Source organism: Dama dama, chromosome 20 (genome assembly GCF_033118175.1).
Source record: "Dama dama isolate Ldn47 chromosome 20, ASM3311817v1, whole genome shotgun sequence".
In the NCBI taxonomy this organism is placed as follows: Eukaryota; Metazoa; Chordata; class Mammalia; order Artiodactyla; family Cervidae; genus Dama; species Dama dama.
Genome location: NC_083700.1, coordinates 4436739 through 4459483, shown reverse-complemented (window position 1 = coordinate 4459483; position 22745 = coordinate 4436739). Strand labels below are relative to the sequence as shown.

Genomic DNA, 22745 nt, shown 5'->3' with positions numbered 1-22745 from the left:
CTTGAGGTTTCTTAGGAAAGCAGCTTCTTCTCCAGCAAAACATTCTGTCCTCTCAAGTCCATCTCAGGGCCCTGAATTGTGTACAAATGGTTGGCAAATGCAGTCATCATTCAGCGGTCGCTTACCACGCTGCAGAGGCACTGGGTCCAATGAGGCAGTGGTTTGCACCTATCATTCATGCCCAGTACAGAGCAGGGGTCTTGTTGGACACTCTTGCCCTTAGCTGTGGACCCACAATCCTCACAGTACCTTGGCTCCCCTCTTCACCCTCAATGTCAGTGCTAAGAAACTTCAGCTGTTTTTATCAAAGCACCTTAGCACCTTGCCTAGACAGGCAGCTTGCTTTGAAAGGCATCTATTCAAACTGGGAAAAGTAGCCACTGAAAGCTCTGTCTATAGTTGAGGAACAGAAGAATCTAGCAAGCAAATCATAATTGTGGTAGACTAGATATCTTGAAAAACCCTCCGTTACAAATTTCTTACTGAATCCACAGTTGAGGTTGCAAAACAAATCCCCAGGAGTCAGAAATGAAGAGCAAACTGAAAATCAAACAGGTAAACAAGTTCAGGCTCAAAATGTATAAAAAAATGACAGTGGACAGCCCTGCAGGAAGGGTCATGAATACACAAGCAAGAGAGAAATTTCAACAGACTTTCTCAATCATTGATAGATTGAGCAGATAAAACTTGGCAAGAATATAGAACATTTGCATAACACAGCTAACAAGCTTGAGCTTATGGACATAAGAAATAGTAAAAATACATTCATTTAAAGCATACATAGAAGCCCGTCAGGAATGTTCAGAAGCTAAATGGAGTAGCCTGGTACTGGGGTTTTGAGCTCCTTTGAAAAGTGATTTCTGCCAGGGAGACCCACCTCAGTTCTGTCCTGGGTCAAGTAAATATCCCACTGTTGACAAACAGGGATGCATCCGAAGAAACCGAACACTTGATACTGGAAACGACTGCATGTAGACTTGTTCAACAGTTCGCTGCTACCTTGTAAATTGGTCTGCGCTCTTGAACTGTAGATATATACTTAGCCAGTGAAGACAGCCTGACCATCCCACCCACTTCTTTCTCTCTGGCTACTCTGCTTCCATTTAACCAGAGCTATTTCTAGGAGAATACTTTTTCAATGTCTTTGTTCTTTCAAGATGGCATGACAACACTCCAAGATGCTTTTCCTTTTCATGGACACAGACACTAGCATGTAATTCTAGATACCAATTCTGACAACCAGACATTTCAGGAAGCACCAGATGCTGAGGGTAAACCTTGAAAAAAACCTCTTGGCATCCAAGTAGGGGATTTCTTTCTCAGAATAACCACATAAACATGCCTGTGTTCTGATCTAGAAGCATCCCCACTCTTCTTGGCTCAACAGTGGTTGTTTGTCTGATTGTAGGGGTACCTGGCCTGTGACTCCTCCATCCGAAGTCTGAAGGCATTGATACAAACTGCAGAAACTATGGCCTCTGTGAGTGGAGAGGAAACCATCTTCAGTTCCAAGTGTACACAAACAATCCTCCATGAGGGCTGTACCCACGTCTCAGCTTTAGGGTGGGATCCACGCCACTATTCAACCATTCGGTGAAAGACCATTGGCCACCTGATGGAAAGGTGACCGTGCACAGATCCTCAGGTTGACAGTTTCCATGAAAACCTTCTCATGTCGACAAATTCTCCCCTTCCATTCAGCGGTGAGGCCTGGGGGCTGCTGCGGGAGAGAGGGGCCCTTGTCTGCACCCCTCTCTGTCAGCCTTGCTTTGGGTCCAACTCTCTGTCTAATCATGCATCAGGTCCATTTCTGAAAGTCTTTTCAACAGTGATTTAGCAACCCCACTAGTAGCCAGATGGTCGAGGTTCCCGGTGGGATTTAGGCCCTGAAAAGACAAACTCTTCCAGAGACATCTGAGAGGAGCCGGCACTGGCCCGGGCAGAGGATGTTTGCCTTGGCTGCAGAGGGACCGCTTTGGAGTCCCGGCTCCTGTCCTCCCTTCCATTTCAGAAGCCTCTCAGTCGGGGCCACTCAGCTAGACTACCCATGTGGAGAAAGTTACCTGAGGGGGCTTTTCTGCAGGGAAGACTCTGAGGGTGGTTATTCTCTGGCATCGGTCGTGAGGCAGGGTGGTGGCCCAAGCAAGGACGGGCCACTGCCCTGCAAGTTCACAGCTGGGAGGACAAAGGGGCAAGAGCTTGCTCGGTGCGCTGGGCAGGGGTTAGGCTGACTGTGGTTTCCCTGGACTCTGTCCCTCCCTGCCGGTCGTCCTCTTTATCTGAGCATCTGCTCTTGACACCCACTTTCTGATGGCTGCTGAGAAGCCAAGGGCTGTAAAGCAGGTTCTGAACCTCCTTTCATGCCTCCTCTCTCTGCTCCAGACTGTGTGCCGACTAGGCCTGAAAGCGTGTCAAACTGATCCCCTCATCCCTGCCCCCAGCTGCTCTGAGGATGTCTCTGGTGCTCTGGTTCTAGCTGTTCCAGCTTCCTCATCAGACCTCCAGAACATCAGCTGCCCATTTAAGGCACAAGCAGCTTTCTTTACAGAGACCATGCTCACTCATGAGATGGAGGAGGAAGTCGAGGACAGGCTTGGAGGGTCCAAGGAGGACAGAGGGGTGTGTGAGCTTCTCTGGCAGCAGCCCCCTCTGCATTTGTGTTCCCCCCTCAGCGGGAGAGAGTAAGCCTGGCAGGGAGGGCCAGGAGGACAGGGGGCCTGGGAGCAGGCATCTGGCTAAAGCCCAACAGCTTGAAAGGGCGCCTGACCACAGACAGGGTCAGAAGGCAAGCAGAGAGATACTGAGATGGACATGGAGACAGCACTAGTGTTGGACAGCGATGAAGGCAGGCAAAGCCTTCCCAAATACAGGCTGATCAGACAGGAGATCTAAAGGTGCCTCCTCCTCCAGGGAGGCCTCTAGAGATAATGCCAGAGGTAGGTCACTAGTACAAGTTTTGAAAGGGAGGGCTGAGGCTGTAATGGGACCATACTAGTACAAGTTTTGAAAGGGAAGGCCAAGGCTAGAATGGGACCATGTGTGGAGAAAGCAGACTCCCTGACATCATGCTGAATTTCTAGAATCTTCCTCAGGAGAGGTAGCCTGGAGTGGTGCAAAGATCTCGGATTCAGCAAGATAGGCAAAGGTGACAGGCCGCATGGAGGCACACACCCAGCTCCCGCTTACTCTAACCCACCCCTCAGATCCCAACAAGGGCAAGAGAACTGTGGTGTGGCCCCGCCTGCTCACCCCTACTCCTCCCTACCCTCACCTCCTTTAGAGTAAGCAGACACAGCACAATTGGATCAGAACCCGATGCTAAACTGTATCGAGTTTACAAAAAATAAAAGGAAAAAGAAAATGAGAAAACCCAACTAAAAGCCACAATAGAAACAGTCTCCAGGCTTCCAGGATCTCCCTTTCAGACTCCCCATCTGCTCTGCTCCACAGGGGCCACCCAGCTGAGCCCCGCTGTCAGGGGAGGGCCCTGGCCCCCACACAATCTGTCATCTCTGACATCACTTGGATCTCATTTCTTCTGGAGCTGCCAGGGGCCCTGGAGCTACCCTGCCGCCTGTGGGCAGGGGCCCAGGGGCCCGGGGATGGCCTCGGCACCTGGGCTGGGGCTGGGGAGCATTGAGGGGCGGAGGAAATGGTTTCTGGGTTGTTGGGCATCCGGGCTGAATCTCAATGTTCAATTTTTCCATGCATGCCTCCTCCCCTGGCTGCCAAGTCCTCCCGTTTCCTGCCATCTGTGATGGGCGTCTCCGGGGAGCCCCTCTCCTTTCTGGTTTGCTAATCACTGCCTATGGACACTGGGAAGAGGCTGGTCTCTGTGCTCCTGGCAACTGGGTAGCCATTCCCCGGGGCCCATCTGAGTTCCTCTTTGTGCAGAAGGGCTGTGCGAGGTCCTCCCTTGGGCGGCCCACAGACTCGGACCCTCAACAAACGGGGGGATAGAAAAATAGGTGGTGCTGACCCCTGATGACTGCATTGCAGAGCAGAGGTGCCCCAGCCTTGACACAGAGTGAGCTCTCTGCTCCCCGTCAGGCCTGGTGTGGCCTGGTGATGAAGAACATTGGCTGTGGAGGCAGAGAGACCTGGGTCTCTTCCTGGCCCCAGCACTCACTTGCTGTGTCAGGGCCCCTCTCTGGGGCTCACTGTCCCCGTCTGCAACATGAGCAGCTGGGCTACATGATTTCCCACACGGCCCTAACACCCCCAAGTCAAGGGTGACTCTGTTGACCCGCCACTCGAATTTTCCCGGCTGTGCCTCTGCCCTGTAACCTCGAGTCTGCTCTGACTGGTACCTGGAAGCAGTCTTGTGCGAGGCAGCTGGAAAGGCAGAGTGCTGACCTGGGTGCTGGGAGGGTCCCCTGGGTCTGACCCCAAGACCCTGACCTCATTAACATGCCTGGACCAGCTGAGCAAACCAGTGGGGAGGTAACGAGACTGGCTGCTTCCAAAGTGATTTAAGCCCTTTGTTTCCCAAGTCTCCACAGTAAGGACAAAAGCAAGCACTCAAGAGCATTATCTTGAACGCTCTCTGCTCATCCATGCGTTCATTCGTTCACTCTACCATTTGGCCTTAATGCGGCGGTGAAACATGGTAAGGAGTCACTGGTATTGTGGGTTCTGATCCTAGCTCTGTTGCTTGCGAGCTGGGTAATGCTGGGGAAGTTACCCACTCTCTCTGGGCCTTGGTTTTGTCGTCTCTAATATGGGCATAGTATGGGCATCTGTCTCAGTGCACATGAAGCATCTAGCACTGGCTAAGTCTTCAACAAATGGTGGCTGCGATCATCATTAAGTTCAATACACTGTTTACAGCCTTGTGGGGAGACAGACAATAACCTAATGCCTGCCCATTTCTTAAAGTGCACGTGTGTCCCAGGAAGACAGGCTCCCTGCCTCCAAGGGCCAGGAAGAAATCTTCAATAGGAATTTGGGTTTCGTTCTTTAGCATAAATCTCTTATCCTTCCTCAAAAAAAAAAAAAAAAGTGAAGTTTATTTATGGAAATTTGAAAGAGTCCCAGATATTTGAGTCAGTTAAAACCTGGTCTTGAGGCGAGTTGCCCAGGCTTTGGCGTGAAGGCTGTCATTTGCCATTTTGGAATGGAAGCTCAGCTGGTGGCTCTTGGGAGGAGGCGGAGGGAGAAGCCACCTCTCATTCTCCTTCAAGTCTTCCCTCCCGACACATGCCAGATCCTGACTCACTCCCCTTACCCATGCCCAGGGCAAAGGAACATTTCATTTGCCCGTTTCTGGCAGTTTCCAGCCTTGCCAAAGGCTGTCCCTGTCACCACTCATGCCCACGAACCGTGACCTCCCTGACCTGCCTGTCCCTTCAGAATGCTGCTGAGCTTGCTGACTGAGGATGCCGATTTACTGCTTCCCATTAGCCAGACTTCTGACAGCCTCCAAGCACCCTGGCCTGACACAGCCGACACCCCAGCTTGGAAAGGTCAGGTCTCAAGAGCCAGTCAGCCAGAGGCTTTTTGAGCCAGGCCTGTCACAGTAACCCCACCGAAGTGCCATCAGGTGGCACGCAGCCGTATTTATTTTGCTTAATTGGAGAGCCTGAAAATTTCTGTTTGCCTTTTTGGAACACATTTAGATGTTCCTATCTACCCACTCTCATCTTCAGAGACCATAAACGATGCCGTCCAAAATGCCTGTGTGCCGGCCAGCCCTGGGGCTCCACCCACACAGCCCTGGGGATGACCTCTCTCATCCCCACCTCCGGTACAGAGGTGGCCCAGGAGGGCAGGAGGGAGCCCGGATTCTACCAGTGCCTGCCACAGTGACCTTGAGCACATGAGTTATTTAATCAGCTTGCTCATCTAAAATAGGAAAAATGACTGTCCTAAGTAGGTCTCATGATTTCAGGATTATGTGAGGTTCCCTTCTAAAGAGACAAATTCATGAAAGTATATGTTAAAGATTTACTAAAGATGTATCAGGAAGAATGTATTAGAAATAGTTTTGGACACAAATTATTTCAGGTGTGGGTCTCATTGTCCACCCAGGCTGGAAACTCCAGGCCTTCCTGAAAAGGGTCAGCACAGCACCACTCCAGCCCCAAGTCCCTGACTCCTCATCTGGGGCCTAACTGATACTTACACCAGGGGGGTCTGCGTGCAGGGCAGGCAGTCCCCACGAGGACCTGGCTGAGATGCAGCCATGGCACCAAGGCTGGGGAGCGGCAGGGTCCTGGCTGCGGCCCAGTCCACAGCTCAGAGCAGATCTGGGAGGGCAACCTCTGGGTGGGACAACAGGTAGTAGCTACCCCCGTCCTCTGAGTGTGAATGAAAACAGCCGGGGCTCTGAAGTATAAAGTGAGCCTTTCTCCTCCCCTCTGACTCAGAGGGGACTCTGACTCCCCTCTGATCAGCATGGCTGATGCATGAGGGACCCTTCCCCAGAGTGTGAATGCTTCTCTCTGCCCGGGAAGCCACAACCTCCCTATTCCTTGAGGCTGATCCAGAGTCACCCTCTAGTAACAACAGCCAAGTTGCTGTTTAGTCGCTCTGTCATGTCTGACTCTTTGCGAACCCATGGACCGCAGCCCACCAGGCTCCTCCATCCATGGGATTCTCTAGGCAAGAGTACTGGAGTGGGTTGCCATTTCCTTCTCCAGGGGATCTTTCTGACCTCTTTACTGCTGAGCCACTCGGGAAGCCCAATAACAGTCATGCTCTATAAAAAAATAAAAAAAAAAACCACACATGTGCACAATACGCTAGTTTGGAGAACACTTTCACAGTTTTCATCTCACTTGATTCCGGACCCCCAGCCAAGTAGACAGGACAGGACTTTTTGCTGTCTATTTACATGAATGCAAACTAGACATTAGAGTGTTAAGGAAACCGCCAAAGGTCATATGGCTGGGAATCAAATCCAAGGTCTTCTGACTCAAATCCCTGTGCTGGAGAGATAGCTGGTATACCCTGAACCGGCACAGTGGACAGTTCCAACTGACTTGTGTCAGAGCTGCTGAGGGAGCAGGGTCCACACAGCTAACACAGTGGCCTGAGTGAACCTTGCAATAATAGTATAAGAATTCCTAGGAGCCAGCAGAATGTCCGATGAGCTGAGGGTAGAGCCAGGGGTCCTTCCCACTATCAGAAGGGGGTCCTCTTTTTCTTCTTAGTCATCTGTCCAAACAGCAATTGTCTGGAGAGTTTGAGGGATGAACGGGCTCACAAGTCCAATAACTGAGGGGTCTGTGTGACTGCTGAGGTCCAGAGCTGCCCATCTGGGTGGACATGTGAGCCCCAGGGAAGATCCTGGAGGAGCCAGCACAGGACTAAACCCTGCGGTCCCGGCCAGCTTGGGGTCCCTGAGTGGTGAGGCAGTGTCCCCCTGCTCCCAGGGAATGAGCTCAGCAGTGGATGGACCTGGTACTCCACCCTCCTGGCCCCACACTCTCACAAAGATTCAGCTCAGCCACCGACTAGATGCATGGTCTCAGGTAAGTCCTCTGACCCCCTGAGCCTTAGTTTTCTCAAGAGATATAATCAGAGCATCTAGCTCCCAGGGTCATAATAGGGAGGGTGAGACAAGATCAGAGCACTCCACAAATCAGAGGGAAGGGGATGTGTGGGATCTTGCATCTTACGCTAGGTTCTGCATTTCCTGACTCGACTGGCAGCCTTCTTTAACCTGGAACACGAAGCGTCTGCAGACCTGGCCCCGCACACAGCACCTACCGCCGCTGCGGTCGAGTGGAATGTCGCTGACGCCCTGCAGGCCCGGACACCTCCCAGCTCACCCATCCCGCTTTCTCCATGCAGGGCAGCTGTGTTTTATCATCCCATGCTACGCGAGCCACATTTTGTTTTCAACTCCCACGTATTGCTCCCCTTCTTTTTCTGAATCATGTTTCCTTGCCTGTTCCTCCAACCCCCTCCAACTCCAGAGTTGTGCTTTATCTCCAGTGAGATTAATGCTTCCTGATAAGACCAGCTAATCTGCTGCTGCTCCTCTTTTGCCGAGATGGAGAAGATTAGAGGCAAAGGGTTAGGCCGCCTCCCCTTCAAGGGCACTCAGGACTTTAATAAGGGAATTGGATCCTGCTTTCCCATCTGATGCTCTGGGACAGGGGTCCCCATTGTTTCTGGTGAGGACCAGCCTTCACTACTTCCAGATAATGAGGCCCCTGCCTGGGGGTGTCATGGGAATGGGGGATGGGTGTTGGTTCTGGTCTCCACAGGGAGACTGAGGACATGGCAGCCGGCCGCTGAGGAGCAGTGAGCCTGGCAGGACACCGCACCAGCACGCTCATCGGGATCCTGGGATGCATGAGGCGAGCTGGTCCGCAAGAGCAAAATGCCTGAATGACCGGCGAGGGCCACACTCAAAGCTAGGCTGCACAGGCCGCCCTGAACAAGGGCAGTGTTTGCTTTCGGGGCAGTCACCCTACCAGGCCAGGTGTTTAAGTGCTGGCTAGGACCATCACCTCCAGAAGTCCGGAGTTCAGGCCGTGAGTTAATGATGCAGGCGGAATTGTGTTACCACCCGGTTTCCACGTCCCGTCTCCTTGGGCAGACGCTGAATGCCACTCTGCGGCCGGCGATGTGACAGGCCTGTGCTTACTGAGCCCCACTCCTGGCGTTCAGAACACCACAGGGAGACAGGATGTGACAGACACGAGCCCTGGGCTGAGGAGCAGGGAATCTCGTGGGACAATGTAGCTCAAAATGACACAAAAACACCGTGGAGCTCAACTGCTCGTGTGTGAAGCGACTGCTGGAGTGTTGGGAGTTAGAGAGATTTGTGGGATTAGCACCAGGTTTTACACGAAAGGCTAATTTTTCAGAGAGACATGATTTGTTGAAAGGGACACAGACTATATTTGAGGTTAGAAAAATGGCTCCTTTATTTTGATCAAATGTTTAACACCTGTTATGGGCCAAGCACTATTCAGAGAAATAAAATGTATATAATACCTGCTTTAACGGGACTTACAGTCCTGTAGCTAAACCAGAAGTTAAGTAAACATATAAATACCTGCTTACTAACCGTAACAACTAAAAGAATAGTGTGTTACTCAAGAGAACAGGAGAACCCTAATATAAACTATGAACTCAGGGTTGCCCCTCTGAGGTATCGGCTGAGACCTGAACGAGGAATAGGAATTTGCTAGAAAAGGATAGGTGTGTAGAGCATTTCAGACAGAGAGCAGCACATGGAAAAGTTCTGAATCAGGATGAAGCTCATTCCTCTGAAGAAATGAGAAAAGGTTGAAGGGGCTTAAGAACAGAAATTCAGAGTGGGAAGAGATTTTCAAATTTTATTTTGGGATTGTAATGGGAAGCCATTAAAGGGTTTAGGCAAGAAAGCAATAGCATTTATATTTCTAAAACGTCACTTGACTATCATATGGGGGATAGACTGGGTGGAGGGCAAGAACAGAGGTGGCAAGTTTGGTCAGAAGTGGTAGGGGAGCAAGTGATAGGGGATGATGACATGTCCTACAATGGAAGAGGGGGATACAGAAAGTGGTGGTTGGATTAGAGTTATCTGCAGGATGGGATCAGCAGGATTTGATAATGGAATGAATGTTCGGGGCAATATCTAAAGTGACAAACAGATTTTCAGCTGAAGTAACCCAGGGACTGAAGGTGCTACTAAGATGGGAAAGAATGGCAGAGGTGCAGCTTTTAGGTGGGAGCTGTAGCGGAGATCAAGAGTGCAGGTTTGGATACATTTAGCTTGAGATTTCTTTCAGCCAGCCAAGTGGAAACTGTGTGGACACATACGCCTGTACTGCAGGTGACTCTGTATCCCAGAGACCATCTGGTGCCATTGGGGTGGATGAAATAACTATCCATCCAGTACAGAATGAGAAATGTCCCAGTGAACTGCATTTTGAGGTCAGATAGGAGAACAGCCAGGAAAGCAGCATGAGAGCTAAGTAATGGAAGTGATTCAAGAAACAGGAAGCTGTCAACTATGTGGAATATTGATGAAAAGGTAGGTGTCTGCTGGGTCTGGCAATGTGGAAAGCCCAGACGAGCTGAGTAAGCGCAAATTTGGAACTGAGAGAAACCAGCTTAGAATAAACTGAAAAGGTAACAGAGGTAGATGGGTATGGTCAAACCTTCGATAATGACCCTCTGCGGGAGCAGGAGAGAGACAGGCAAGAGCTGTGTCCTGAAGGTGAGGAGTGAGCTCTCACCTCCTCAAGCTTCACCCAGGCCAAGGTTCTCCAAACCCTACACCATCAACCCTAAGCTGACCAGAGCTGACCCTCACAGCTGTAGAAGACACCACACCGAGGCTCAGAGGGGAATGGGAAAGGCCTTCAGCCACTGCCGGCTCTCCTCCGACCTCAGACTTGCCTGCATCTTCAGCACATGAACCCCATTCCTTATTCTTGGGTATTGTACTCTAGCATTCAAAACTTCCATCATGGGGTGGGGGGAGGGATGGATTGGGAGTCTGAGATTAGCAGATGCAAACTATCACACATAGAATACAACAAGGTCCTACTGTGTTGTACAGGAAATGTGCTATATCCTGTGATAAACCGTAACAGAAGAGAATGTATGTATATCTGTGTGTGTGTGTGTGTGTGTGTGTGTGTAAACATATATATGTGCTTGTGCATAGTCACTCAAGTCATGTCTGACTCTTTGTGACCCCATGGACTGTAGCCCACCAGTCTCCTCTGTCCATGGGATTCTCTAGACAAGAAAACAGGGGTGGATTGCCATGCCCACCTCCAGGGGATCTTCCAAACTCAGGGATTGAACCCAGTCTCCCGCATTGCTGGTGGATTCTTTATGGGCTGAGCCACCCCATATATATATATATACATATAGGCTGAATCACTCCACTGTACAGCAGAAATTGGCACAACACTGTAAGTCAACTATATCAATAAATTAGAAAAAAAAAAAAAAAAAAAAAAAACCTGTTCCATCATAAAGGTCTTAAGTCTACTGAAAAGCTCCTATATGCCCAAGAGGCATTGAAAAGGTATGAAGCGCTTCCTCATACTCTTTTGGTTAAGAAGATCTGATCTCAACCTTCCCGTTTCCAGATCTACTCTTCTAGGCCTTCCCAACAGACCCTTTCTTATCCCCCACTGTTCTTCACCTTGAAAGTTCCTCTACTGCCTATGTGTGCCCCCTTGTATTTTCCTACCTCCATGTATTTGCTGTTTTTGCCCTTTAGAACTCGTCCCTCCTCCTTGCCTTGTTGAGTCTCACCCATCCCTTGCATCTAGCTTGAGTCTTTACACATCTAGAACACCTGGCCTGGTCCCTTTCTCTGGCATTTCTCCTATACTGCTTGGGAGCACCGGCCTTTGCTGCCCACCGGCCTTTGCCTCCTTACCTCCTGCACTGAGGAACACTGAAGCTGCCTGCTTATTCCTTTGTTTTCTTTGCTGGCGCTGGTACATCAGAGGCAGTTGGTAAAATAAACATTTGTTTATTGATGGGTTGATTGAGAAAATCCAGTGGTTCTTCCTCCCTGTAGGATGAAGCCTTGCAGCAGTCTTGGCAGGAGCAGGTTCATCAGGGACAAATGAGAAAGAAATGGGGGCCACAAGCATCAATAGTCTGCTTCCGACAGAATCACTAGAGGGAGTTTCAAGTCACTTGAGTTCAAGTTCAAATTAAGCTCTGGCTATCCTGACCATCAGCTATTTCAAATGCTCCTGTAGAAGCCTTCTCTTTCTTGGAAATGTGGAGAAATTTAAACCAAGAAAGCTCATGTTTTCTTTAAACCTATAGATAAAGTTTTCTTGGCATTTTAAGTTGCAGGTTTCCTCTGGCATAGTCCCTTTTAAATGTTGAAAAAGGCAGTTTTATAACCTATAGTCTCTCATCATACCATGCTTCATGTAACAAGAGCATTACACAAGGGTGAAAATTCAGCCTGCAGTGTTTTCTCCACTCAAGGTACTGGCTAAAATGGACATAATAACTAATAGGTTGCAGTGACTTTCATGCAATAGGGGTTTCTATCAGAAAGTTTACACTCTCCAAGTTTTCAGGGCTGAAACATTTCGTGGAAATTGGTTCAATCAAATCCAGGCTCCAAACTGGCCTTAAACACACACAAGCCATTATTGCAGCCACAAAGACAGGGGGGCCCCTGGACACAAATCTAAAATAATATGCTTTACGATTTCTTGGGGACTATTTTTGTCCCCCGCCAACAACAACATGAAAACCAAGAATCTTAAAACATTGAAAGTGGTAGTTTAAAGGCAGAACTTTCTTCCCCCCTCCAAATCCCAAAGGCAGGAACTCAGCAAGCAAGGGTCAGGGAGAATGTGTCCCACTGAGCAGACACCAACTCACACCCTAAAGCGGGTGCCCACGTGGACACATCTTCTCACAGAGTCAAGGAAGTTCAACTACCATGTCCGTTTATACCTCACCCTGGCTTCTCCTGAGGTAGAATATATTCTCTTTTATGAAAGAACGATTTATTTACTTTCAGATTACTAATTTACAGGAGATGTGAGGCAACAGAGAGTCTTGGCTGCGAAGTCTTGGGAAAAGTAAGACTTTCAGCTCAGTCTCTCCTAGTGTCTCCCAGAGTGGCCCCAGGCTGCAGTTACTGTCCCCAACCAAGGCTGCACACTGCCGCCAGGGCCAGGCCCAGAGAACAAACTCGAAGGTGCCCTTGCCTGTCTGGGGCTTTCTCTGATTTAGCTGGAAATAATGAGTCTCTTAAAAAAAAAAAAAAAAAAAAATCTTTACGAGACACACATGTTCAGATATAATAGTTCTTTTGAGGGTGTGTATGTTCTTAAATGGCATGTGTGTTAGTTGCTCAGTCGTGTCCAACTCTTTGAGACTGTAGCCCACCAGGCTCCTCTGTCCATGTGATTCTTCAGGCAAGAATACTGGAGTGGGTAGCCATTTCCTTCTCCAGGGGATCGTCCCAACCCAGGGTCTGAACTGGGATCTCTTGAACTGCAGGCAGATTCTTTACCGTCTGAGCCACCAGAATTCACCCCAAATAAGATTTCCCCTATTTCTCACATCCAGCTGCCTTCCAGAAAGACAAGAACACTCTGGGTGCAGAGACAGAGCAAACCGGGCTGTCACACATCTTCCCTAGGAAAGAGCTTTCTCCAGCATTGAGTTTTTATGATTAGAGAGGAAAGTTCAGACTCTGCGGGGTGGGGAAAAGGGTGGGAGTGGGAGCCGGGAGAAACAAAGCAACCTGTCAAAATTCCTTTTAGCACCTATGACTAGTGTTAACTTACATGCTCTCAAAGTGCAATAAAAAGCCTGCAAACTGCTGTTAAAAAGATAGTCTGACCTTTTAAAATGGAAACTCTCCCAACTTATATCCATATTCAAAAGATGAACCTTGGGAACTCTGGAGTTTTAGATTACTAATGAAATGAGGCTGATTTTCAGAAGAGGGTTTCCCTATGGGCTGCAAGCTAATTAGGGTGCTCTAGACCTATACTGTAACAGCAGGCGAAATGCAGGCCCCAAACCTTTTAGCCATTGTAGTTGCCAACTGCGCAGAGTGTACTTCTGAAAGGAGGCTGGCAGGGAGTTATGAAAATTTAGTTAATGAAAAAGTCCTGGACGCGACTGTCAGCAGCCTGCGGTTCCGGGGCAGGTTGTCGGCCCCTGGCGGCAGAGGAGTCGCCGCGGTCCTGGGTCTCCACCGCAGCTGCGGAGCCCGGCGCGCGCCGACCGGCGCTGCTGAAAGAAGTTGGAGAGCTCCCAGCTCGCCGACAGAATTCGGCGGTGGGCGCTGGGGAATCCCTCCCAGCGCCGGAGAAGAAAGTTTTGGAGTAAGTAAAGACCCTAGACCGACACGAGACCCATACTTTCACTGAGCAACGACACGTATCGCACCGCGCCAATCAGAGGCTGCTCGCACAAGGCCATCAGCCTGCTCCGCTGGGACGCGCCCGGTGCCTTCCCACTCCCACCTCCGGTACTCTTCCGGAGGGCGCTGAGCCAGAGAGGTGGCTGTCGGGTGTGCGGCTCCGGAGGGAAACGCCTCCAGGCTTTCCGGTTCGGGGGACAAGGGCTCGAAGTCAACAGTCGAAGGAACAAGGGCAGACCAAGTCCAGGCTGGACGCCTGGGACCTTCCTCTCCAAACCGGCTCGGGTTTCTCCAAAGCACGCGCGGTACAGCCCACGCGCCCCCGGCACTCCACTACTCTCTACAGGTCCCCCCAAACTCTTCCCCAGAAGCCCTGCAAAGCACAGACGGCGCCCCGAAACTCCCAGGGCACTAGCCAGCCACCCCCACCTCCGTCTCTTGAACCCTCCTCAGAGCGTTCTTCCCGCCCCGCACCGTGCTCCTAGCATTCATAGGGAATCAGAAGCAAAGCACGAGAAAATGCCTTCGCGAGGAGCCTCCCTACACACATCAGCCCTGTCACTGAAACAAAAGCGCAGGGAGGAGGGAGATGGAAAAGGAGGCGGGAGGAAGGTTTATAAAAAGGATGGGGAGAGCAGTAAGAAGGAGCTGGGGAGGAGGGTAGGGGTAAGAAGAGACCAGGGCCACGGACCCCGCTCCGACTCCGCGCGGCCGGTCGCTTACATGCCCAGGTCGCTGTAGGTGTTGAAGAACTCCATCTGGTTGCACGCCTGGATCCAGCCCACCACCCAGGTCTCGTGGCGGGGGATGGGGGGCATGACCACGCGGGCCGAAGCTTTGAAGTAGGGGGTCTTGTAGCGCAGGACGATGGGCGAGGTCTCTTCGATGCGCGTGGGGCACTGGTCGATGGTGGCGCACACATCGTACACGACGATGTTCTCGCGCCGGATCCTCGCCTTGCAGGTAATGCTTTGGATACAGCCCATCCTGCCGCCCGGCGCCGGCGCGGCGCGGCGTGGGGCAGCGCCGGGGACCGCGCGGGCAGCCGGGGGCGCCCGTCACACCGGCATGGCGACTCGCCGCCCGCTCTGGGTCCGGCTCGGCTCGCGCCGAGGAGCGGGGAGCCGCCGCCGGGCACCCTCCGAGGCAGCCCCCTCCTCTCGCCGCCTCGCGGGGCCCCGGCTGCCCCGACGCCCGCGCGCCCCCGCCCACACCCGCCCCCTCTCTCCCGCAGGGCGCGCGGAGAGCGTGCGCTCCTAGAAGGCAGCGGGCGCCCCCGCCAGCCCCAGGGCCCGAGCGGAGGGCAGGGTGGGGAGCGGCGCTGCGAGCAGCGGTGCCCACCCCGGGCCGGGGCCCCCGCCCCTCGCCGGAGAGGAGGCGGCGGCGCGGAGCCGGGGGAGGGCGGCGGCGGCGGCGGCGCCCGGTCTGTCTGCCTCCGCCGCCGCCGCCGCCGCCGCCGCCGCCGCATGAACCTCTGCACCGCGGCTGCCCCCCGCGTGCAGCGCGCCCAGCGGCGGGCGAGCGGGCGGCCCTCGCAGCAGGCGGAGGCAGCCGTGGCAGCGGCGGAGACCTGCGCTCCCGCCGGCCCCGCCCCGCAGCTGGGCCGCAGCGACACTCCTCGGCCGGGCCGCCGCGGGCTTGGGGCCGCCCGGGGCTGTGACCCAGAGGGGAAGGCCCCGCGGGCCGGGTGGTCCGGGACGAGGTCCGCGGAGGAAGCTGGCGGAACGCCATGAGTTTTGTCCCTCTCCGGCTGCCGTTCGGGTCGGGGTGGGGGGGTACTGTGTAAGGGTGGGGGTGTTTAAAGGGCCGCCAGCGCCGGGGTGGGGCCGGACACGTGGGGCCGGGCGGGGCGGGGCTGCAGTGGGTGGTTCTACTGGGGTGGGCTCGGGGGTTGTGGGGACCCCTCCTGGGGTGGGTAGGTGTTTCCGAGAAGGTCGGGGCGCTGTCCAGAGTCTGGGTGGGAACCCGGCAATGAACCTTTGGGGCAGCCTAAGGGTGAGGGGAGCAGCTATATCGGAGATTGGCCCGTCATTTATAATGTAGTTTGTTAAGAATTAGGCTTGAGCTCCCCTAGTATTTACCTTGAAGGAGGCCGAAGTCTGGGCCCCAGTATGGTGCTAAATGCAGTTGGACTTACGTCTTTCCCTGACTGGGTTTGCCCTGGAAGCGTTTCTTTCCACCACTCTCCATGGTGAGGGTATCCAGAGAATTCTTCCGTGCCCTAACACGCCAAGAGTTTTAGTTGAAGCTCGAACTCAGCTTCACTCATCATCTGCCTTCATCCAAATCTTTTCCTTCTTAGAAAACCGTCTTTCAGCAAACCTCTACCCATTGGGAGATTAGAGCAGTAGTGAACTTACCCTAAACGCTGCATTTTGAATGTAGATGTGTCCCGAGACAGGTTATTGCCTTGCGATACAGACTGGCTGCATTAGAATGCTTAGCAGCCTTCTTGAGGTTACCCAAGGTAACTTGTGACCTGTTAAGTATAAGGAGAACTTGAGAACATTTTTGGAACCGGGCTGGATTTAAATAGTAACTGCTTAATGATACAAGCCCAGGGCCATTTGTAGTAATCCATCTGTCCTGTAGAAATCCTGGATCTCAGGGACCTGTTCTTTCCTTTGCTTTTGCCATGGTGACTGGCCCGCAGTAGCTGCTCAGCAGTTTCTGTGAGTGAATGAATGAGTGAACAAAAAAAAGCATCACAGTAGCTTGTCTGTGGGAACTGCCACCACAGATATTAGACACTGTGTACAGTATGGCGCCCTGTGTCTGATACCGTGCTCTAAAATGCCAAAGCAGGGGGGGGAGGAAGCACGTGGTTTTACTGGGCATTTTTTTCCCATTTGTTTTTTTAAAGCCAATACCTTCTTTTTAAGCATTTCTTCCATGTTCATTGAGCATTTGTTGGATCTAGTGTCCAGCTGTGAAATATTCTGACTTAGGCTGCACAGGACTCTGGTTAGCGTTAGTCTTTAGCTAAGGACAGATGAGTAATTTAAAAGTCAGTTGAGGTCTAAAAGTACGCTATCCTTATTTTAACCTTCCTGGCACCTCGAGTCAGTTTAGAGTTAACAAAAAATGTAGTTTTTGCCCTTTGATAACAGGCTTCTCTCATTTTACCCTGTAACCCCCAATTTCAGTCGCAGATGCTTTTGTTCAGCGAACACTGACTGTGTGGCGGAAGCCCAGCATTGTGCTAATGACTAGGATTCAAAGACAAGGCTTGTGGACCACTGGAGAAGATAACTTTGTTACCACGGTCTTGCTGTAAACTGTGACGCGTGCCTTAGTAGCATGTTTTCAGGGCCGCAGGAGCCCAGATATGGGAGCCACTGAGAGGTTTGCACGTGGCTGTCCTGCAGCAGTGGCATTTGAACTGAATCTAGAAGGTCTAGTAGAGATTTGCTAAGAGTACAGGAGTGAAAAGGCCGTGCAGCACAAGAATTGCATAAATACAAAAATGCATGGAGGTATGAAAGAACACAGCATAATTAGGAAGATAAGCAGCTCACAGTCAATGCTGTTCTCAAAGTGTTATGTGTAGACCCATGGGCATCAGAGTCACTGGCCAGGAACCAGTTATTGATGGGACCATATTTTTATCTTCAGTGGCAACTAATGAATGCAAGATTTGCATTTTGAGAAAAATTACTCTCTTGTCAACTTGGGGGATAGAGGAAGGACAGGTTAGAGGCACTGTGTCAGAATATTGTGATGCCAGAGGATTTGGGTCTGAGCTAGGGCAGTGCCATGGGCCTGGCGAGGCCCAGCTGCTTTTGAGAGTCGTTTAAGAGGTCAAATCCATTGACTTGGTAACTGATTAGATACTGAGAGAAGAGTCTAAATTTTCCAGCTTCAGCAATTAAGTCCATGTGATCCTAGTAGCCAAAACAAGGTGACAAGTGGAAGCAGATTGAGGTTGTGTGTTGTCATGTTAAGTTTGAGGTATTTTGGGGAGGGGGCCAGATTGAAGTTTCAGTGGTTATTAAGTTACAGGAAATAGACTAAGGGAAAAGCATTCAGTTGGGGGAATTTAGTTATCTATGTTGGTTTGTCAGGCTAAAATTTTGTGGATGAATATTCTTTGTCTTCTGGTAATACATACTGAGCCTTCATAAACAGGGAAGGGCAATAGTAGTCTTCTCCAAATTATAAGAAAATCATATAAAAGAGAATATATCTTATTTTTCCAACTTAAAATGAGAGCATGTTATATCCAGTAGAGTGCCAATAACATATAATTCATTATTCACAGACGTGGACCCCTGACATTCTCAAAGGGTTCATCCATGACCTTCATGAGTCTCCAGAATCATGAATATCACCATGACATATAATTTCCACTATAAAAAGCAGTAAAATGTAACTGAAAAATGTAAGGGATCTTTTTTAGACTCTTAATGGTTCTATAAATATGGTGCCAAGGTAATTTCTAAAGCTTCTTAAATAAATTTTGCCATTAAAATAAACTTTTTACTTCATTACCTCTGTGCCTTATTAACTCCATATTTCTCTGACTCTGCAAAGGAAAAAAAGTTAATCACAGTATGAGAATTACCAATGAGAAGAGAAGAGGTAAGCTGTGCTGGGGCACAAATGCCAGGTGTGGGGTGTGATCCATTCACCAGTAAATGGCTGGCAAGTACACTCTGGTCTCCTAGCAGACCATTCAAATTTGTGTCTCAGCAAAGTATCTAACTACAGGGATGTTTCAGATCACTCAATAGAGACTGTTTTCATTTATGAACATTCAGTCTGCAAAGAGCAATGGGCTGCTACATATAACTCAAACCAGAGTCCTCAGAAGTGCGACAATGCCTCTGTGCTGCTCTTGTAAGTTTCTGTTTCTCTCTTGGTGAAGTCTCCCCTGCCTCTGTTAGCATCATGTTCCTGCCTCTATTAGCATCTTTTCTTCTGTTTCATGGTGGTTTGCTCACTCTTGTCTCCCTCAACAGGCTGTACACTTCTCAGAGGGATGTGTTGCCCAGGCTAGTGCCTGGCACCTAGGAGCTGCTCAATAAATGTTTGAATGACTAAAGTAATTTTTTTAATCTGATAAAATACTATTTCCCATAACTTAACTATGAGCACTCTTTACTTACATTGAGCATATATATGTATACATTATATATACATATTTAATTCATTTTATTTATTTATTTTTGGCTATGCTGGATCTTCGTTGCTGCGTGAGGGCTTTTCGCTGGTTGCGGTGTGTGGGCTTCTCACTGTGGTGACTTCTTTTGTGGAGCACGCTTCTAGGGCGTGCGGGCTCAGTAGTTGTGGCTCAGTAGTTTTGCTGCATGAGCTTTGTTGCCCCGTGGCATGTGGGATCTTCCCAGACCAGGGATCAAACCCGTATCTTCTGCACTGTCAGGCAGATTCTTTACCACTGAGCCACCAGGGAAGCCCAATGAGCATATATTTTTTAATCTACTTCTTTCTGCATGGCACCTCTTTGTCCCCCCACACGCTTTGTCTTTCTCTGTCGAGCATCCCTACTTGATGTAAAGTTGACGTCTTTTGTCTTTGAGCACTATTATCTCCTCTCAAAGATTATCAGTCCTAAACACCAAGAAATGGAACAGCTTTAATGGCAGGACCTCGGTGACAATCATTCCTTGTGAATAACTTCATTCGAGTTTATTCTCAGGGCACACACAATTCCTTCTTTGTACTTCATGCTTCTGATGCTCTTGTGCATGACAGAGCCTCTCAGTTCCCCGAGTTAGAGCCCTAGAGTTCACTCTCCAGGATGCTGACCTCTGTATCCCCTTTACAACCCCCTCCCTCAGCCTCCAGTGACCCCACACTCCATGTTTCCAGAAACTGGTCAATCTCTGACTTTATTTTTCCTATCAGTTGACTCATTACTCAATTTGTCAAGTGAGCTTTTTGGAAACTCTGGGTCACAAAGGCCTATTTTCTAGTTGATCTTGGTAAGAGTTTTCAGAGACTGTAACAGACCACCAAAAGTTGTTGAGAAATTACCCTTGGAACTTCTTAAAAGGGAGATAATTTCTATCTGACTTAGACGGTTCGAAGGCAAGCAAGCGGTTAACTGAATCCTCAAGGTCTTAGAGAATATGATTAACGAAACAACTCTTTTGGGGGGTAAAGCCCTCCTACCGCCACTTCAAGTCAGAGTAACCAGTCTCCTTTCCAGGCTCAGCTAAGAAGGCTTACAGGAAGTGGACCCTGGCAATGGACGCAGCCTGCTTTGCTGAATGCGTTCAGCCCAAGGTGCAGCAGCTTCTTCAAGTGGCCAATATTCATCAAGTTTTTCTAGCAGCCTCACATTACAATAGGCTGCAGAGACTACCAAGGATGCCCTAGTTGGTGAGCTGTCTTGCTGAATGTCACTTGTGCCTGTCTTTGCCACGAAATCCTTTTCTCAGTCCTTATATGCAGGGCTTGATGCTTTTCTTCTTTTTTAAATACATAAAGCATGTGCTTTTTTTAAAAAAATATTTATTTATTTGGCTGCACTGGGTCTTAGATGCAGCATGTGGGATCTAGTTTCCTGACAAGGGATTGAACCTGGGCCCCCTGCATTGGGAATACAGAGTCTTAGCCACTGGACAACTAAGGATAGCCCTTGAAGCCTTTCTTTTAATTCCAGGATTCTGCAAATCCCAGTTCTCTTGGCTTCTCTGACTCCTCTTACTTCCTGCCTTCCCCCAGGGTATATTTTCTAAGGAGCCCTCCTCCCCAGCCTGAACTCCCTCAAGGCATTTACCCATGTTGCTGGTTTTAACTATTATTTTCAAAAGTATTTATTATTCAGTGATGTCTTCCAAGTTCCTCCCTCCAGCCCAAACATTTCCTGAACTCAACACCAGCTTGTCCATCTGCCTCTAGATGCTTCTGTGTGGATATACTGCCAACTTCATCTCAGTGAGTTGACACCTGTCTTCCTGCAAGCCAGGGTCTCCTCTTGATGACCTTGTTTCTAGGTAAAGGTTCCTCCCTCTCCATCTTTGCCATTCTCCTCCCACACATCAAGGCAGAGCAAATTTTGATCCTAATCCCCCCTATTTTAGAAACTTCAGGTATTTTTTGTTATTATTTGAATTCACCACAGATCTTTTGAGTTGGTATTGAAGTGCTCCATTGATGGAACCCCAAGCAGTGCTTCTAGCCTTTTTTCCTCTACTTCTTCTATACCCTGGATTTCAGGCCAAGCAGATGGCTCACCCGTCCCTTAAGAGGTCTCCACTCTTTCCTCTTCTCTCTTTGTAAGTTATGTTGTTGACTGAATGTTCATATCCCACCCTGCTCCACACAATCATAATAATAGCAATGGTGTATGTCTCATTGATTCCTCCTCTAGGTCTGTGAGGTAATATCATTATCCTCTCTTACAGACAGTGGTGTAAAGAGAATAGGGACCTGCCCCAGAATCAAAACTAGCAAGTGGTTGCGCCAAGATTTAGATCTCTGTCTGACCACACACTCTGACCCCCTGATTCATGAGAACTTCTGCAAGCACTTCAGCTAGATATGATCTTTTCATCCCCTGAACTCCTGCTCAGAGTATACATTGGATATTGAATAGCTCATATATGAATGAATAGAATAATAACAATTTTAATAGCTTTATAAGATTAAAGGAGAAGAAAGCATTAAGGATAAATCCAGATTTCTAGGCTAATTTGGGAGAAGGCAATGGCACCCCACTCCAGTACTCTTGCCTGGAAAATCCCATGGATGGAGGAGCCTGGTAGGCTGCAGTCCATGACGTCGCTAAGAGTTGGACACAACTGAGTGACTTCACTTTCACTTTTCACTTTAATGCGCTGGAGAAGGAAATGGCAACCCACTCTAGTGTTCTTGCCTGGAGAATCCCAGGGACGGGGGAGCCTGGTGGGCTGCCGTCTATGGGGTCACACAGAGTTGGACAGGACTGATGTGACTTAGCAGCGTCAGCAAGTTAATTTGAGAGGAGAGTTTGGTGGGTTTGGGGTTGCAGTGATCTTAATATTGGGATATATCCACGCATCCAAATGAAGCTACCCCATGGGGAAGTCATTGATGAGTATATCTTGTCCAAGCTGTCATTTTAGAAATTGCGGTTTATTTATGTATTTTAGGCCACACAGTGTGGCTTGTGAGATCTTAGTTCCCTGACCAGGGATCGAACCCGTGCCCCCTACAGTGGAAGCACAGAGTCCTAACCACTGGACCGCCAGAGATTTCCCTAGAAATTACAGTTTAGTGCAATGCCTTCTATCGTTTTCCCTTCCTTCCTTTTATGTCTTTTACCTTCCCTCCTTTATTTTCTTCCAGAAATATCATTGAGCCTTTTCTTAGTATCTGATATTATGATGGTGCTTAGAGTTAGATATGTAAGATACTGCATCCTGTTCTTATCTTGTTCATAGTACTCACCCTTTAAAAATACTATTTGTTATATATCTTTCTCATGAATACATTATCATCATCTTAAGTTTATGCCTCATATTTAATTTGATTTTGTGTCTTTAGTTCTAAACAGTGCCTGGCATGTAGTAAATGCTCAAATGATATTGAGTGAAGAGTCGTATGGTGCAGAACAAAGGAAAGGATATTTCGGGTTGAGATCAGTGCTCCTTAAATTATAATGCATGTATAAATCCCCTGGGGATCTTGTTAAAAGATTCTGATTCAGTAGGTCTGGGGCGGGGGCCGGGGGGGGCGGGGGTGCCCAGAAATGAGATTCTGCCTTTGTAGTCAGTTTCTAGGTCCTTGTTATTCAAAATGTGGTTTGTGGACTCATAGCATCGGCATACAAGTTGAGAAGCGCGATGGAGAGGATGATGTGTAAGGGAGAAGCAGGAAATTTAGTGCGGCAGAGAATAGCCCCTGAGAGGGCAGGCATGGGGATTGAGGAGCCCAGAAAGGGGGGTGGGACCAGAGCCCGTGGCTCCCAGGTATA

At 49.6% G+C, this 22745-nt stretch overlaps 1 protein-coding gene and 1 long non-coding RNA gene across 3 annotated transcripts in view; one reads left to right on the top strand and one right to left on the bottom strand.

Annotated features, from left to right (window-relative positions):
• The window catches only part of FAM78B (family with sequence similarity 78 member B), a 103656-nt gene extending 88848 nt beyond the window's left edge, over positions 1–14808 (bottom strand). For both annotated transcript variants that reach the window (XR_009688971.1, XM_061120208.1), the window contains exon 1: positions 14546–14808. Coding sequence is in view for 1 of the 2 variants with exons in the window: in XM_061120208.1 (XP_060976191.1) it covers positions 14546–14808 (263 nt within the window). In the remaining variant the exon portion in view is untranslated. The remainder of the gene's footprint in view (positions 1–14545) is intronic.
• The window catches only part of LOC133040474 (uncharacterized), a 172496-nt gene continuing 164233 nt past the window's right edge, over positions 14483–22745 (top strand). The window contains exon 1 of the long non-coding RNA XR_009688972.1: positions 14483–14614. This is a non-coding gene — a long non-coding RNA (uncharacterized LOC133040474). The remainder of the gene's footprint in view (positions 14615–22745) is intronic.